At 41.7% G+C, this 19,465-nt stretch overlaps 1 protein-coding gene across 1 annotated transcript in view; it reads right to left on the reverse strand.

Annotated features, from left to right (window-relative positions):
- Positions 1-19,465, reverse strand: part of EGLN1 (egl-9 family hypoxia inducible factor 1) — a 37,571-nt gene that overhangs the window by 9,381 nt on the left and 8,725 nt on the right. The window contains exon 2 of the mRNA XM_006122076.4: positions 3,414-3,533. Coding sequence (XP_006122138.4) covers positions 3,414-3,533 — 120 coding nt within the window. The remainder of the gene's footprint in view (positions 1-3,413; positions 3,534-19,465) is intronic.

The raw sequence follows: 19,465 nt of genomic DNA on the forward strand, positions 1-19,465 counted from the left end.
CAATTATTGATTTTCTAATAAGCTTAAAAACAGTAAGGAAGTGATGACTCTTCTTTAACTGGGTCTTTGGCCTTTGGAGCACTAATGTGTTTGTTTTTTTTAAAGCCACAGAGAAGGGGCAATCTGGATAGCTTTGACTAAGACTCTTAAGAAAACCATGATTTTTAAAAGCAAAGTCATCCAAATGTTCAACCATACATTACAGCTTGAAGAATGCAGTCATGCTAAACCAGACTAGAAGTTACTTTTTAAATAAAAGAGGTTTACTATTTTGCATAGAGGTGTCAGAGGTGGAGGCTTTGTGGGCTCCCCCAATGTGGCTACTTACATCCACTCCAACTCAGTTTTCAGATCTTCAAACTGTACACAAGTCTACTATCTACCCCACAGGGAAGTAGTGTGAAGTAGACAATGTAATGTAAAGCCTCTTGAATATGAAAATTATCATCACTGAACTCAACTGTTACCAGTTAAGTGCAGAGATCTGCACATGAGATCTGACTGGTTTATATTCCTCATTTCAGGTCTCTCACTTTTAAGGTGTTAAACAATAGAACTGTACTGGATTAATCATATGATTTTTCAAACAATCGCGAGTGACCTTTTCTTCTCTACATAACAATAGGGAAATAATCTCTGTATACCTGACTGCTCCCCAATACAATCTTTAGCAAAGTCTGAACTCACGTTATTAGCTCTGAATATCTTGTACAGCTACACTGAGCCATGATTAGCTATCTATACTGCCACAGTGATTACCACCTCTAAACAGGTTATTCAAGCCCCAAATCCTAGAAAATAAATTAGAAAACTACTGGCTAAAAGCAAAGTGGAGATTTCTATCGGGCACTGCACACAATGATCAGAACAGGGATAGCTACCGCCATGGTATCTCAACTACTTTAAATCAGGGATGTTAAATTTCATTTAATCAGCTAATTGAGTAGTTGAATTTCCATCAACTACTCAATTATTCAATAAGGGGGGAACTGCAGAGCTGCTGCAAGGTTAGCTCCTGGCCCCAGGAGCTAACCCCACTGTGCCTCTGCCTTTTAAATGTATAACATCCTCCTGGCTCTTACTACATTTAAAAGGCGGAGGCAAAGCAGGGGACCAGGTGTGAGCCAGGAATCAGTGTCCCAGCTTGCGCCTAACCGCACACTGCACCTCTGCCTTTTAAATGCTTTTAAAGCAGAGGCATGGCATCTGGGACTAGGTGCGAGCGGGGACAGCTGATTCTCAGCTCACACCCAGTCCCCTGCTGCACTTCTACCTCACCACAGAAGGAGCTGGTTGGGAACGCTCTTTTTAAGCCGGCTCCCACTCCCCACACCTTGCTGTCACTTGACTAGCTGCTTACATCCCTAGTTTATATCACAAAGGCTTTGCCAGTGTAACTGTACCAGCAATATAGAGCAGACCTATCAAAGACAGCAGCCTTCAGAACCTAAATTTATTAACGATGCCATAAGGCACATTAGATGTCCTCATTTTGGGAGTTCATAAAAGAATGAGAGATCTTTTCTGAGCTCTTAGGCCTAGTCTACAAGCCATTTTTGTACTGGTATTACTGTTTTGATCACTGGGGATTAAAAAACCCAACACAATAATTATACTGGTATAACCCCAAATATTGTTACAGCTATGCCACTATAAAGGTGCATTATATCAGTATAGCTTATACTTTTCTGTACAGGTACAAGCTATACATGTGTGCGCGCGCGTGCGCATGCGCCCACACACCCCCACACACCTTGCCGAACCGCAGTGAGCCCCGCTCACTAGCCGCGCTGTCCGGTGATCTGCGCATGCACAGATCGTTCTGTGCATGTGCAGATCTCCCGAACCCGGCTCTTCCGGGTTGCAATCTACTTGCCACGGGCGAGTAGACTGCATTATTTGTCGAGCCATGTATATATGGGACATCTTAATGCTGGTGTAACTGTGTCCACACAGGGCCGGCCCGAGGCATTCTGGCACCCCAGGCACGGGCGGGCCTGCCCGTGGGGAGCGGGCCCACCCCCGGGGCGCACAGCGCATACGTGGCCCGGCTACAGCCGCTGGCACGCAGGCCAGGGCCCGCCCTAGGGTGCACAGCGCAAGTGCAGCTCAGCTGCCGCTGCTGGCACACGCACTGAGCCATGTAGGGCCCCGCGGCCGTGGGAGGAAGGGCGTTGCGAGGATGCGGGCGGGCCGGTGCTGCAGGAGCCGGGCACGTGGCGCCTGATGGCAGCTGTAAGGGACGCTGCGTGCCCCTTACAGCTGCCATCAGGCACCCTGGGCAGCTACCTTGCTCGTCCATGCCTCCGTCCGGCCCTGTGTTCACACTACAGAGAATTGTATTGCTTAAACTTTACTGATATAGTTAAAATGATACAACACCTGCAGCTTCTCCCTTCAGGCACAATGGGTGTTAAACAGAAACTAACAGCCAGCTATATTAAAAAAACAAAACAAACCTAGATACCACAGAAAAACCAAAACCAAAAACCACACACTACAAAGCTGAAGTAAATATTGTATCTTTTAGATATACTTCCATACTGAATTTTATGAATACATTTCCTCTTCGGTTACATTTCATTAATATCAAACAGAACAAGCCTTTTTACCAATTATGTTATATTAATGTTAAGGATGTTAAATTGTGGTGATCTGGCTAATCGTGCAGTCCATACAATACTACACAATTGGTCAATAAGGGCCACTCTGCAGAGCCGCAGCAGGAGTAGCTCCAAGAGCCAGCTTGAGCTGGGACTGAGCAGTTCCATCTCGTGCCAGCTCTGGGAGCCATCTACACTGTGGCTCTGCCCAGGTCACCACAAACAGAGGCTCCTGCCAGAGCAGCCTCTGCCCCCGGCAAGCCTTGGCCTGCTGAGGGCAGAGGCAGCTTCATAGCAGCCACCTCTATCCCCCACTGACTCTCATAGAGCCAGCAAAGAGGTGGGGTAGGACAGGAAGCGAGTAGTTGATACTCCACTTGACTACCCAATAAGCATACGCTTATGCGTATCAGGTAGTTGACTAGTCAACTACTCGCTCACGTCCCTAATTAATATGTCTTCATACATACTATTATCATAATTTTTAGATATCTGGGGTGCTCATAAAATAAGTCCATTGGTCTGTGTCAAAGATGACATAAGAGTATATCGTATTAAGAGTATTAATCCCTTCCTGCCTCCCACTCCAGAAGTTTGTCAATATCCTTCAAAACCATGAAAAAACAATGCTTAGTATTTTGTACGCTTCATCAAGGTGCACAAGGGATTTTTTATTTTATTTAAAATTAAACTATAATGTAAGTGATATGGAGCACAATGAAAAACTTGAGGACCAGGAGCAAGAATCCTAAACATGCATGTAAAAAAATTATTACTAACATCTCTTATATAGGAAGAGAAACTACATACCTTGGCATCCCAGTCTTTATTAAGATAATATATACACGTGACACATCTTCCATCTCCATTTGGATTATCAACATGACGCACATATCCTGTTCCATTGCCTGGATAACAAGCCACCATTGCCTGCAATCAAAGAATCACCATATGAACAAAAGGGACATTTCTCCTACCTGTAAAAGTGAATTTCTGCACTTCCGCTATGTCAGTTCACACTTTAAACTCTTATTCCAATTTATATCTGTTAATAGGCATTAGTGCCCACTTGGAACGGTCTACACTGGTGTAGACATGGAAACAATTTTCAAGAATGAAAAGCATTTTTTTCTATTTTCAGTGAGTCAGGACTTGTGGAGCTGAAAGACTGAACAAACATCAAGTAGATTGAACAAACATCAACAAACTGTTTAACTTGCTCTTTATTTGACTAACTCTACAATGAAAGGCTGATCCACAAATGAAAACTTAAAGCTTGTTATAAAAAGTTACTATTCTTACAAAATGTTTTATATATAAAACAAAGCTGTTATAGAAGAACTCCTACCACACCTTCTAGCTGACAGTTTGTCTAGATAGGTATGGACAAATGGCAAATTCCAGGGGACATTCAGAACCAATAGTAAGTCCCACAAAAGTTGAACACTGAAGAGCTGAAGTGCTTCACAAATAGACATTAGCTAGGAATGTGCTGTCCACCTGTCAAATCCAGCTCACTGAAATCAACAGGAAAAATTTCAATGACTTTAATGGGAATAGAAATGGGCCCTTAGTTTCACTTTGCAGGCAGTTTTACTTCTGGTGCATTTCTCCTCTGCAATACCTCCAATAAAGAATAACATAGAAGACAAAAAAGAAAAAAAAGAAAGGTAAGAAGGAAAATAAGATTAGAGAAAAAACACTGTGCAGAGGAAGAAACAAGGAGGATGCAGACAGGATGACAACACAAATATCAAAATGAGGACTATTAAGCAATGATCTATCCCAGAACATCTGTAGCTTTCAGTATGTGGCTCATTCTGTGGTCAGGGCATAATGAAGGTTCCTCAAGAACAGTTCTAAAACTATCCCCTTTGTCAGACTGTCTCTTGCCTAGATTCCCTTCAGCTGCAGAGGTCAAGACTAGCTAGCAATTCAGCATATATCCCTCAAGAGTCTAAAATTACTTCTGGTTGGTTTACCTTGCACTAGGGATGTCAATGTATAGACGACTACAGGATTAACCAATAAGCCTAGGCTTATCATTTCATCTCGTTGACTACACATCACACCCACCCTTGCTGCCTCTGTATCAAGGTGGCCGGAGGAGGGGGAGGTGGAGGCGGTGGGATGAAGAGGCAGCAGTGCAAAGGGTGAGAGGAGCAGGTGGGAGCTGATACCTGTGAGGAGCCAGCTTTCAAACAGGCTCCTCGTGTGCCAGCTCTACAGACCCACCTGCCCCCCTACCCTTGCTGCCTCCTACAGAGGCAGAGGGGAGGGGGACCAGGAAGAACCAGTGCTGAGGAGAGCCAGCTTAAAAGCCACTCTCCCCACCGGTACCGCTGCAGGGGAGCTGCCGCGAAGCAGCCTGTCTGCAGTGGCCCGAGCTCCCCGCAGACAGAGGCTGCTCCAGCATCCCATGGAGCAGCCTCTGTCCGTGGCAAGACTGGGCCCACTGCAGACAGAGTCTGCTGTCACCCCACACTGCTGCCTCTGATACAGAGGAAGCAACTTGGAATGGCAGGCTGATTTTTAAACTATCTCCCACCTGCCACCCCACGCAGCTGCCTCAGAGGGGGCAGCAGCACAGGATGGCAGGGAGTTCCCTGGGAGAGGGATCAGAAGTGCGTTGGCAGCCAACCCTGCCACAAGGGACTATTGAATAGTTATGTAACCACTAAAATTTGATGCACTTACTCGACTATTCAATTACACACTAACATCCCTACCTTGCATCTTTTCCAGCTCTGTGATGTTCAGGTTAACACAACTGTAGCCAACATTCCTGCTTTGAGTTCTTTCAACTTACTTTTGAGCTTATTGGAATAAAAGACCTGGAAGACTAGATTTCTAACGTCATAGCACAGAATTCCAGATAACCTTTTACAAATTAGAGCTGTCTACACACGGAAGTTGCACTAGTTAACGAAAGGCCTAATTGTTTTACAAAAGCCGCTCTGTAAGAACATCCAAGTTTAAATGTTGATGGTTTAACCTGCATCTGTAATTCTAAACTATACTAAGTCTCTTTTCTTTATTGTTTCAACCATGACTCATGCCAGAAACAATTTGGAAAAAAAAAAATCATACTCTGTTCATCCTTTTACTAAGACACGGTCATGATTTCTTTTAATCAAACGTGCATTGGATTTATTCAGTACAGATAAGTATGTTACAAGAATTCACATCTTAAACAGTTTGTACATTTTACTGTCAATTAGGTCTATCTGAATTATTTCTCATAAGCCATTTCATGTGAAAAATCTAAGGATTTTATACGGTCACCCATCACCATAGTACCTATTAGGGATGTAAGAGATTAGTCGACTAGTGATGCAACTAGTCACTCTCCACCCCTTAAAAGCCAGTTTCCCTGAACACCGTCTCCGCTGGGGAGGGGGTGGGGTGGGGGTGTCAGGAGAGGTAGAGACAGCAGAAACAGCACAAGCAGGGACTGAAGCCGTCTCCGCTTGTGCCGCACTGCTGCGATTCTACTTTTGAAATGTACAAGAGCCCCAAGGCTCTTGTACATTTCAAAGGCTAAGGCGCAGCAGGGAGCCTGTGAAGCGGAAGGGGTCCCCGCTTGTCCCATGCTCCCTGCGAGGCTTCCTTTTGAAATATACAAGATCCCCACTGGGGCTCTTATCGATTTCAAAGGCTGCACAGAGCAGAGCATGGGGCCAGCTGCGGCACCTCAGCCTTTGAAATGTACAAGAGCCCTAAGTAGGGCTCTTGTTACAGTTCAAAGGCAGAAGCACCCTTATAGACTAATTGAATAGTCAATGGAAATCCCATCGACTATTTATTTAATTCATCCAAATTTAACATTCCTAATACCTATAAACATACACCACCGTATTTTGTTTTAATTTTTAACTACAATTATGACTTTTGCAAAGGGGATGATGGCCTCCCCAACCTTCCCCTACCGCCACTGTGACAAACAAGACATGATGAAGGCTCAATGTCTAGAGATTCTTTCTACACCTAGGCATCACTGATTGGATTAAAGTTAAACTCACAAATTTAACTCTGAATACCAAACCCGAACCCCAAAATTTTCAAATGTCTGAGCAAAGTTTCAGTCATACTACTTTTCTGATTGATTATATAAAGAGTTGTCTGTATAACAGACAACTGTATCATCTGTATAAGAGTTGTCTTGCTTAACACTTTATATTACTCAATCTGTAGTCTTTCACTGCATGCTTTGCTGGCAGTATGCATTGATATTGTGGTTGGGAGAATATTTATATAGGTGAAGCTTTTTTTGCTACTATAATATACACAAACAGTTTATTCCAAATGAAAGAAATTATTGTTTGGTACAGACTGGAGGATATTGTAATTAGGGATTTTAAATTTAGAACAACTAATCAATAAGTCGATGGGATTTTCATCGACTATTTATTAGTCGATAAGGGCACCTCCATCTTTCAGCTGTAGCAAGAGCCTTTCCAGGCTCTAGCTACAGTTCAAAAGCAGAAGCCCCGTGACTCCCTGTTGGCACCTGAGCCTTGAAATGTAGAAGAGCCCCAGAGGGGCTCTTCTACATTTCAGAAGTAGAATTGCAGCAGAACCTGTGCAAGTAGAGACTGCGTCAGTCCCCGCTCACGCTGTTTCCCACTGTGCCTCTACCTCCCCTACCTCCCACAGAGATGGTGCTGGGGGAAGCTGGCTTTTAAAAGCATTTGAAGTCTCCATGTATTATAAACGGGAAAGAAGATCTTGATACAAGACTAAAAGCTACATATTTTAATGTTTGAACATATAACTATATTCATGTAGAGAAGTTAGAATATATGCTTTGTTAAACATAAAGCATGTGGTGTCAGCAAATACAAGTTTAAAATTTGTAAATAATAAAAAGCAGGGACAAATTATCACAGTAATGCAAACAACTATGTTACTATGACATTTGGCAGAAATCTCAGCCACAAAACCCACATATTTCAGAATTTCATTAAGGTTCCCACAATGTAAGCCCTTAAATGCATTCACTGTTACAGTGTCTCTCAATGTCTCACATTCTGTAAACATATTACACAAAGTAATGCAACCTTATGTTTGGCAAGGTCAACATTTATCACTGTTGCTACAGGAAGATTAATTCAGTATTGTTTAGATTTTGTAGGTTATGATACCACACAATGTCAAATTAGCGTTCTGTAACTTCCTGTTTTTTTTATGAAACAGGAATTAACGAATGAAAAATGAAGTTACTTTGAAAAAGGAAGACATTTAGCTTCTGTAGAAAACCAACCCCTTTGAGAAGTGCCAGTCTACCAGAGCTAGAATTTGGCCTTCTAGAACTTGCACAGCTTTAAAAGTGGAGAAATGTTTCTGTTGGGTCCAGTCCTACCTCACACTTATCCCCAGATGTTATTTCATCTGCACCTCCAGCCAAATTTAAAGTCATACTAAAATATAAAAAACAGTAAGTTACTTGAGACAGTTGGGTGAGAAGTGCCATATAAGTCCCATTACAGATATTAAGCCTCAACACACAGGTAAAACAGGTAGTACTAAACTCCTGTAACAGTCTCAATTTTCTCCTATTGACTTGAAGATCATTCACTGAATCTGAGAAAATGAAGAGTAAAACCTTCCAATCCTGCTTCTCATACCTATTCCCTCTAAGCAGCAGCAAACATTCCCTCGAGGACACAAGCACATCCAGTTACAACTTACCCAGTTAGAAGCTATGGTATTCCACAAATTTGTAACTTTGGAAGAGCAAGTTACAGGGAAATTCTCCTGATTTACTGTTTCTTGACTTGATCCAAGAAACTGGATTGTACAATTTTAATTCTGCCTATCGAATCTAAAGAAAAGCCATCTGAAGACGCGCGCGCGCGCACACACACACACACACACACACACACACACACACACACACACACACACACACACACACACACACACAGCCCTTTTTAAGAAAGTATAACAAAGGGAATGTCTACACTGCAGTTTTTCCAGAAAAACTGCACTTACGTTCACACTGCAATTGCGTTCTTTAAACAGAAAGTCGAAAGAACAGAGGGATTTTTCTGACAGCAGTAAACCTCTTTCTACAAGGAAGAAGCCTTTTTCCAAAAGAGCTCTTTTGGAAAAAGGCGTGTGGGGACAGGGAAGAGGGTGTTTTTTTTTGTTTGTTTGTTTTTTTTAAGACAACGCCTTCAGGAAAAAGCACAGGTGCCCTGGTGGCCACTCACTCAATCTATAGTAATCACAACTTAAATGCAAGATAGTGTTCACATTGATTGAATGCTATCTTTTGAAAAAGCAACCACTTTTTCTATACGCTTTTGCTGTGTGGACACTCTCTTTCTAAACATGTTTTTCCGCACGATCTCTTCTGGAAAAATCTTTCAAAAGAAGCCTGCAGTCTAGACATAGCCAAAGCCACCATTATCACCATCTAATGCTATGTAGGATTTCCAATAAATATTTCAAGTCAATTGTCAGTATTGCTTCAAAGTGTTTTCTGTCAGTGTTGAGAAACCAACTTTATTTTGATTCAAGAGTCTGTTAGTAGCATAAACAAGCACTAAAATAAAATAGGTTTGCTGCGACAGTTTATCTAGCTAATATATATTGGTCATATCAGTATCAGTGACTCAGCATTTAACTGCACAATGGAAAGCAAACAACTGCAATAAGCCAACATTGCATACAGTATTTGTATATATTGCTGTATTATTCATCCCTTCACCCCACCCCACCCCCACTATGAAGGAAAATTTAAAAGCTTATAGTTTCCAGTGTCTGTGAAATGATTTTTTTAATTTGTATAAAACAAAATAAATATGCTCTCATGTATTGCAAAGTTATTTATATTTAAGAGTTTTCATTTATATTTGGTTTACATTTTGCTGTTTAAAGACGTAGCAGAGAGTGAGAGAGAGTGAGTGAGTGAGTACACACAGTTACACGCAGCTCTCCCCCATGCTGCTGCCTCTGTATCCACAGGAGCTGGTGCTTGCAGGGAGCGGGCTTAAAATACACAAACACTCTGCAACCTGCAATTTTCAGCAGTTACACGTTTACATAAATATACAAATTTTAACATCCCTACTATTAAAAATGAAGTATTAAGGACATGAGAACAGAGTACTTTACCATGTTTATTTCACTATAGAACCAGAAGACTTACGCATTGTTTCACACAATACAGAAAAAAATTATATGTGCCTAAATTAAGTGAAATAAAAACATTTTTGGAGAAGAAATTGTTCATTTTGTAACCTATTTAAAGGAGCCCCGATTCATCTTTTCCTTTAGAGTTAACATCCAGAGTGAAGGGTGTGCATACACTATGAAAATGAATGCATTTCTGCTACAGTACAAAAACCAATGTATTAATGGGGACAAGACCCAGTAATGCTTTGGTTGGTCATTTAAATTGACAACGTGAAATATTGTCAATTCTAAAGCAAATTAAAAGTATCTTTATGTAAAATCCACTATGCCAATTTTATAGTTTTACTTCACTTTTTCCTATATTAAATATTAGCTCTCTCCCCCCCTTGGTATCTATGAAACATTCAAAACAAGGGAGATAAAAGTATGTATTTTCTCTAATCTTGGGCAGGGCCACTCCCCACAGCCCTCATTGGCTAGGAATGACAAGACACAGCCAATGGCAGCTGCAAACAGCTGTACAGGTTGAACCTCTCATCTGGAATTACCATGTAAAATTATGTTTAATTGGTTAAACGCAGTGGTGTCTAGGGATGTTAGATATTGTTTATTTTACTAATCGTGTAGCCACAGCAATTTTTAATGGTTACACAATTAAAATGCTCTCCCCTTGGAGGCAGGGGCAGCAGCCAGTGCACTTCTGGCTCCACTCCTGGGGAGCCCCCTACATAGGCAGGAGTGCAGGGTGGCAGGAGGCCAGGAGGCTCCTGTGTGTGCTCTTCCTTTAAAACCTCAGACTGGTGGGCTAGGACTAAGCCAGCCTGCCAGTCCAAGTTTAAAATGCAGAGAACATTGAGGGGGAGGAGGAGAGAGAAGTGTTTGTGGTTAACCAATATTTAAAAAGGGCTCTAGAGGCAATCCTGGCAGTTACAGACCGGTAAGTCTAACTTCAGTACCGGGCAAATTAGTCGAAACAATAGTAAAGAATAAAATTGTGAAACATGTAGAAGAACATAATTTGTTGAACAAAAGTCAACATGGTTTCTGTAAAGGGAAATCCTGTCTTACTAATCTGTTAGAGTTCTTGGAAGGGGTTAAACATGCGGATAAGGGGGATCCAGTAGATATAGTATACTTAGATTTTCAGAAAGTCTTTGACAAGGTCCCTCACCAAAGGCTCTTGTGTAAATTACAGGACCATGGGATAAGAGGGAAGGTCCTTTCTTGGATTGAGAACTGGTTAAAAAACAGGAAACAAAGGGTAGGAATAAATGGTAAATTTTCAGATTGGAGAGGGGTAACTAGTGGTGTACCCCAAGGGTCAGTCCTGGGACTGATCCTTTTCAACTTATTCATAAATGATCTGGAGAAAGGGGTAAGCAGTGAGGTAGTAAAGTTTGCGGAGGATACCAAACTGTTTAGGATAGACAAGACAGAAGCAGACTGTGAGAGACTCCAAAAAGATCTCACCAAACGGAGTGATTGGGCAACAAAATGGCAAATGAAATTTAATGTGGATAAGTAATGCACATCGGGAAAAATAACCCCAACTATACGTACAGTATGATGGGGGCTAATTTGGCTACGACAAATCAGGAAAGAGATCTTGGAGTTATCGTGAACAGTTCTCTGAAAACTTCCACACAGAGTGCAGCGGCGGTCAAAAAGGCAAGTAGGATGCTAGGAATTATTAGGAAAGGGATAGAAAATAAGATCCAGAATATCTTACTGCCCCTGTATAAAACTATGGTACCCCCACATCTTGAATACTGTGTACAGATGTGGTCTCCTCACCTCAAAAAAGATATTTTGGCCTTGGAAAGGGTTCAGAAAAGGGCAACTAAAATGATTAGGGGTTTGGAACGGGTCATATGAGGAGAGGTTAAAGCGACTGGGACTTTTCAGTTTAGAAAAGAGGAGACTGAGGGGGGATATGATAGAGGTCTATAAAATCATGAGTGGTATGGAGAGGGCAGATAAAGAAAAGTTATTTATTAGTTCCTTAAATAGAAGAACTAGAGGACACCAAATGAAATTAATGGGGAGCAGGTTTAAAACTAATAAGCGAAAGTTCTTCTTCACACAGCATGTAGTCAACCTGTGGAACTCCTTGCCAGAGGAGGCTGTGAAGTCTAGGACTATAATAGAGTTTAAAGAGAAGCTAGATAATTTCATGGAGGTTAGGTCCATAAAAGGCTATTAGCCAGGGGATAAAATGGTGTCCTTGGCCTCTGTCTGTCAGAGGCTGGAGAGGGATGGCAGGAGACAAATCGCTTGATCATTGTCTTCAGTCCACCCTCTCTTGGGCACCTGGCGCTGGCCACTGTCGGTAGACAGGATACTGGGCTAGATGGACCTTTGGTCTGACCCAGTATGGCCGTTCTTATGTTAAGTGATTGTTTATCGGTTAACGATCTGGTTATCAGTTAAACGGTTAGTCACTAACATCCCTAGTGCTACCACCACATTTAACCATTTAAATAATTAAAGGACGGGTTGGGCCCCATGCTGCTGCAGCTTCCCCCACCCGCTTCCCTCCCACGGGAGATGCTGCTGTATACTGGGGGCGGAAGGGACTGGTGGAACTAGAGCAGCCCTTCCCCCACTGGGGGCTGTTCCTGTGTACCAGGTAACTATTTATCCGATTACCCTTTAACAACTCTGGTCTAGAACTCTCTGCTCTGGCATGGTTTTACTTAGCCAGCTGTCCACTTATCATGGATGTGGCAAGTTTCCAGCAGTCCCATAAAGTTTGTTTACAGCCGTCAGTCATGACTCAGTGTTCTGTGCCGTTATTTAGCTCTTATTTACCCCAAAAATGTCTTCTAAGAGCCCAGTAAGCAATAGAAGTGTTGGTAGAGCTGCTAAACAATATTGACCTCCTGTGGTTCAGCAAATTCTCTGATGCAGTACCAGTCAGATCCTGAGAGTGCTGGACTAGAGAAATTCAATCTGTACCTGCGGACAGTCAAGTAAATAAAACATCTGGTAGCACACCCAGGCTAATCTGGTAAACCACATCTGACCAACAGGTTGCTTACCGCCCTCTGCTATTTTAGGCATTATTACTCTTACACATTACAATAGGCCAAACATTTACAGACAAATGTTTTAACCTTGTGTCCTTTTAATACAAGAGCTTTGAACTGCCACATCTTGCCATATTTAGTTACTTATATTTAGTATAAGCATTAATGCTTAGTTTTATTCACAATATATGCAGGTAATTCTAAGTAACTGATTTAGCTAATTGGTAAAAATTCCTCAGTTATAGTAGGTTCTTCTATTCTTCTCCCCCCCCCCCCCCCTTGAGTACACTAAATGGAATGGAAAGCCAACATTGTTCTACCTCCAAGAAACAGTTACCACTTGTGCTTTTATAAAAACTGTTTAAGCGACTTGTTATAATACTGTCTCATTTTGACAGGATTGCAATATTATGAGGAAATGGTGATCTGCTGCTGGAAGATGAGTGCAGTTACAATTTGAGTGTACATCTGCTAAAAATAAGTGTAAAATTAGATTTATATTTTTCAAGTACCAGGCTAGTCCATTAACAATATTCTTTCCTATAATTTCATTTCTATTCTAGGAAACAAAGTAATTAGCACTAAGCCCCTCTGCCCCCCATGGTGACTGAGGGCTGGTAGCAGGCTCCAACATTTTAAAAAGAAGTGATTTTCTAGCCTGTGTTATGATAAAGAGCCTTGTGAATGCAGCATAGCCTTCATTAGTCTGTAGACATACAAACTGAAACAGCTTCAAAGCCCGATGATCCATTCCTGTGGTAAAAGCCACAAGAGGAGACTTGTTGAGCGAGAATTTGACAGATTCTCTCCAAATTCCCAAGTAACATCCTATCAGAGGTAGGGACTGCTGTCCAGCCAGACAGATCCCTTAGGAAATTGCACTTCCTTCCTGTTGTACACAGACAACTTAGATCAGTGGGATACTCAATCCCACCCTCCTAAACCACAAGTTTTGTACGGTCCTCCACTGTGGTGTTTGCTCAACCCATTGGTATCATGGAGCATACACTAGACCTCATTGTATTTTCATATTTGAACATATCTGTTTTTACTTAAGTTCCGTCTCCTCATCCCTATCCTTTTGCTTTGACTTTCAATAAACAGGAGTGATTAAAAACAGGTATGGTTTGGAAAAGTGATGTGAAAACTCCTGCACATTACTCAATCCTAAACTGAAACAGTCCTCCAGTTTCATTCCTGGCTTCCCTCAAAGAAAGGATGCCAAATGATAGTCATGTAATGAGGACAAATGTCCATTAAGGTTTAAAGTGATTCCATGATGCTTACTCTCATGGAATGTAAACCAAGCATCCAAAAGTACCAGTGAATTAATGAACAGCATGCCATCTTTCCTTATATAGAAATACACTGTCAAGTTAAGAACTCTAAAATGTATTTCCCTATGCTATCTACATCCAAGATTTAAAAATTTTAAATTTTATTTTCCACCACTGATGAGTCTGTTTTTTAAATTTCTCTCCGCTTAAACAAGACAAATGAAATCAGTTTTAGTTTTGTCCATAGTCCGTTCGTTTCACAATCAAGCTCTCAATGCTGCAGAATTTGAGATGCAAATAACTCACGCAATTGTTTAATAAGAATCATATTTTACTAAAATATTGGTTGAAACATTTCAGTTTATTGTAAGCTTTGAAAGAGCTTGATTCTGTAAAGTTTAAGGTATGAGCCCCTAGGAGGGAAAAGATAGACACTTTGTGAGTGGGGAGGAACAGTCCCTATGTGAAATTTTGTATCTACTCTTACAAGCAATACCTAAGGGTACGTCGACAAAGAGTATCTAGACACATTCAGTTCAGCTGCTTTGTCGACAAAACCCTGTAGTCTAGACACAACCCTACATGCAATAACACCTTCTGTCAACAAAAGGCGTTATGCCTCGTAAAATGAGGTTTACCAGCGTCGACAAAACTGCTGAGTTCTGTCGACGTTATGTCGACAAAACTCAGTGGTAGTGTAGACGCAGGTATAGTTTTGTCGACAAAACTCTGTAGTCTAGACACACCCTAAGGCGCTCTGTAAAAAAAAAAATAAACTAGAGGTTGGAGCAACCGGGCCATTCCGTCCCCACATTTTGTTTTGTGCATTTGAAAGTTTGGGAGATTTTGTATTATTTCACTGTAGTCAGTTTTCCCTGTTCAGTGGATCTTTCACGCAGCAATAGGAAAGGAAAAATGTTTTAAAATCAGGTAAAGTTGTATTTTTTTCAACCACAAAAGTTGACAAAAGAACTCGTGGCAAGTTTTAATATTGTAGACTACTTTAACTTCTTAAATTAAAATCAGATTTCCAGGTGACAGCACCCCTTTAAAAGCAAAGTAGTAATCCGATTTTGGCCAACTCATTCTGGCAGCATTGCAGTACAGCAACAAATATTACTGTACCATTACTGAAAAGATGCATATTGACTTGCTGTAAGATTAGCTCCTTCTGTTTCCACCAATCATAACTACAGTACTTTTTTTAAAAAAAATAGATGAATTTACTTTATGAAGAGTGCTTCAAACTGGCTGAGGCTATATTCCACACACACCCCCCCCAGATCATAAATAAGGTTAAGCCATCCAGCACTGTGACTGACCAACATTTATTTCACAGTGACCAACATGCCAGCTGAAATTTAATTAGCTCAAGATTCCCTTATCAACTAGCCACAGTTTCCTTTCTCACAATGCCAAGGCCAAGTGCCAGCTGTCTTAACAGCAATGCAAGAACTTCAACTGAAATGAACAAGGGCATCATGCCTTTTACTAACAGACCAAATGTTAAAATGAACCACAAGCAGTGCAAAGGGTGGGGAGTAGACAGCCTTGCAGGAGCTGGTACGTGTGGGGAGTGAGCTTAAAATTTCAGTGGTTACACATTTACCACAAAAAACAATGTATTTTAACATCCCTAATTCAGTCTAATCTTTAAATTTTTCTTATATTGCCAACTACTTCCACTTACAGCCTGAGGAACTCCAAGAACAGCTCATCTGCTTACATATTAGTTATTGCCCAAACAGCCCAAGAGGTAGAAGAGCCTTGATTAGTGTACTGAGAGACAAGAGTTAGGATACAAATCTACTTAAAGCCTTCTTTTTAGTCAGAGTTTTCAGAAATATTCTTTGTAGATAAAATACATTTGGCCTTCAATCTAAAGATATTTTCCAAATAGCTTCAGGAAAGCCTATTTAGCTTTTTTTTTTTTTTTTTTTTTTTTTTAATTATTAGTGAGAGAAGAGAGAACTATTCACCTGAAATTAGGCTTCCTTAATGGAATATTTGCTTGAATTCCTACTTCTGGATCTCAGGCTCTGGCCTTCATAGCATTAGGAACAACCTTAGCTTTCAAAAACATATGGCCCTTTGAGGCAGACAAGGAAAGTGAGTTATCTACACAGTAAGTCAAGTTTGAGACACCCATACTCACACCATGCTCTTGAAATTAGAATCTTTTAGCCAGTGGTGTCCATTGGGGCCAATCATGTACTGACTATGCCCTCTGTGCATAGCACCAAGATAAAGGGAGGACTGGTCAACCACCCCCTCTGTTCCTTCACCACCACATAGTCCAGATGCAACAGAAGTCCATAACAGAAGGGCTAGAGGGATGTTCAGAAGCAGTCTTACAATATGAGTATTGGAGGCAATCAACCTAACTAATTTTAAGATCAAGTTTAATATGTTTAGGCATGGGATTATATGATTAGGTTGCATAAAACAGCAGAGACGACTTTCTGATCCAGGAGATCCCTTCCAGTCCTGTGTTCCTATATAGGAAAGCAACTGCTCTTCCCTCCTGTGATATATTTAATCCACGCTTAGTGACTCAGAAGCTGTAGCCAGAAGTAACAAGGTGAATATGTACTTCATTAACCCTGCATGCAACATAAGTTTAGTTTGGCATGCAACATAACAGAAGTGCAATAAACCAGGGTTCAGTAAATTGTAACAAGTCCTTTCTGTTTGAAGAGCTGTCTGACGCTGAGTGTGAAGAACACGGACATGGTCTCCAATTTCCTCTGAGGCACGCAGGCTCCAGTGATCTTAAGGTATGCTTATACTGCAGTTAAACACCCATGACTGACCCATGCTAGCTGATTCAGGCTCAGGTGCGGTTTAACTGAAATTCAATCTTTCAATACGGGACCCTCCACCGCACACTTGTATTGAGCACTCTGAAGTCCAGAATAGGTCCACAAACTCAATTGTTCTTAGGTATATAGTAGTATTCAGAACAAACTATTTCTTCTGTATCATGGAGGAACCGCTCTAGCTCAGACAGCGATGCACGTAAACATATTTTCTTACCAGTACAGAAGGACACCCCTGCTACGAGGGGGTGGGCACATGACCTCCCCATGACTCCATCCTGCCCCCAGCCTGGAACCCCCACACTCTTCCCCTCCCCATCCCATGGTACTGGAGGGTAGGAGGAGGCTGGGGCAGTACAGCAGCTGGAGGAGCTGCTGGTAGTTCTATTCCTTTCTCCGCTGCTCCTCCCAATCACTGCCCATCCCTGGGACTGCCATACCTTTGTACAGGTCTTGGAGTTCTGCTCCTCTCTCTGCTGGGAGGCAGCAGGGAAAGAAGCAGAATGCCAACAGCTCCTCTGGCTGCCATAGTGCTCCTAGCCACAGCCTCGGGCCCCAGCCCTATACACAAGAGACACGGTAGCCAATGGAGGGGGGGGCTAGGAATGGCCAGCAGAGAGTCTTTTCAGTTCACCATACTGGCTAAAAATGACTTGCAAATATGGGGTACTGGATCAAACTAGCCCACTTGTACTGCTGAGCTCAGAGAGAAGAGAGCTCAATGAAGAAGTGGCTAGTCTGCTATGAGGGGGTGCCTGAATAGGGAATGGGAAGGTGGATTGGGGTAGATGTAGTACAGAATTGGACTTCTCTCAGGATTCTCAATGTCTGGTGACAAGATGAGCACTGACTCACCACTGATAACACCACTGAGCATGAAGCAGTATCTGCAGCAGCCAGAGATGCTCACAACGACACTATTAACGGACCTTCAGTTATTACAAGAACTGCTGTCTACGATCTTAGACAGCAATTTCTCAGAAGTCTGAAAATTCAACATAGTTGAGGGAAAAAATTAAAAAAAAAAAACTCACCATGCTCAAAAATTACTGATTCTCAGGGCTCGACAAACTATTGAATCTACTCGCCACAGCGAGTAGATTTCAGCCGGTCGCCCCGTTCACCGGCGGCACATGCATGCACAATGCGGGGCTGGTGAGTGGATTTTGCCACCGTTTGTCAACCCCTGCTGGTCTCAACTGCAGATCTGGAGATAAATACATTTTATGACCAAATGGATCCAAAGATTTTGGATCCCTGTCAATCAGGGTCATTTTAGAGTGATAATGTCTGCTTTTCTTGTTTGTAGCTACTGCTATAAGAAAGCCCGGTATAGAAGAACATAGATAACCTATTTCCTCCAGAAGACACAAACTATCTTTTGTCAGCTTTCTTGGATATTGGAACTATAGTAGCTGGCATCTGCCAGACAGTTTTTGCAGTTTAAAAAGGGTCTCATTTATAGGGAGAGTGATCAGTGGTGAAAGTAACTTAAATTTTCTTACAGGTACTATCCTATTGCAACATGCATCTCTGCCAGCTCTTTAAATAGCTCCCTGCTGGCTTTTGCAGCAGCTCAGTCAGCTCCTTGCAGGAGCTGCGCACCAGGGCACACCCACCTACTTTCACCTATGAGAATAATCCATCCTGGCACAGTGACAAAATATGCAATAGCTCATGAGAACCCTTCTGAACTTCCTCAAATTGGATTTGAAAATGTTCAGCCTTTTCATGAGTTTCTGAATGCAAATACAGAAGATTTAAAAAACACCAAGGTTTGATGAAGTTGATTTTCAACTGATCTATTTAAATTAGTGCAAATTAAGGCAAACAAAGTGCATCTGTTAGGGATTTGGAGTGTTTAAAGCAGATCAATTTTTAAAATGACTTAAACTGATTTAATTAAACCAAGCCTACTAGCTAGCGTAAAATATTTGTGATGATGTCCAAAAAAATCTACACTCCCCACAATGTTAAAAAAGCACAAACAGTGGACTACTGCATTTAACTGTAAATTATCAACTATATTAAATAAACCTTTACAAATGTAGCTTACCACACCTTCCCCCCCCCATTGCCTTTTTCCCTTCCTGGCTGCACTTAACTTTTTTTAATTTTCTCTGTAATAAATCATAAATTTCTCTCTTCCTGTGTCATCCATCGCTCTCTCTTCTTCTCTGTCCTTCTGTTTGCTCAGGTATCTTTTTCTAAATTGCATTCTCTGCCACTTCTATATTTCCTTTCTTCTCCCTCTCTTCCAAAAGATCAGTACTTCATCACCCTACAACTGAAAGTTTTGCCTAGACCTCCCCCACTGTAACTTGGGACCATTGCTCCTTGTTCTGCCATCTGTCACCACTGAGGACAGCCTCATTCCATCTTCTCTGGAACCGCCCTCCAGGAAGTTGAAGGCTGCTATCAAATCCTGCCTCACTCTTCTCTGCTGCAGACTAAAGAAGCCCAAATCCTTCAGCCTCTCCTCGTAGGTCTTGTGCCGCAGTTGTGCTTTAAACTTAGCAGCATAGACAAAGCCAGAAATGACCCCCTACAGTCCTCAAACGAGTAGATGTTGGGTAAATATTTCAAGGCCCAGT

The sequence above is a fragment of the Pelodiscus sinensis genome, chromosome 3, assembly GCF_052426305.1.
Source record: "Pelodiscus sinensis isolate ZL-2025 chromosome 3, ASM5242630v1, whole genome shotgun sequence".
NCBI lineage: Eukaryota > Metazoa > Chordata > Testudines > Trionychidae > Pelodiscus > Pelodiscus sinensis.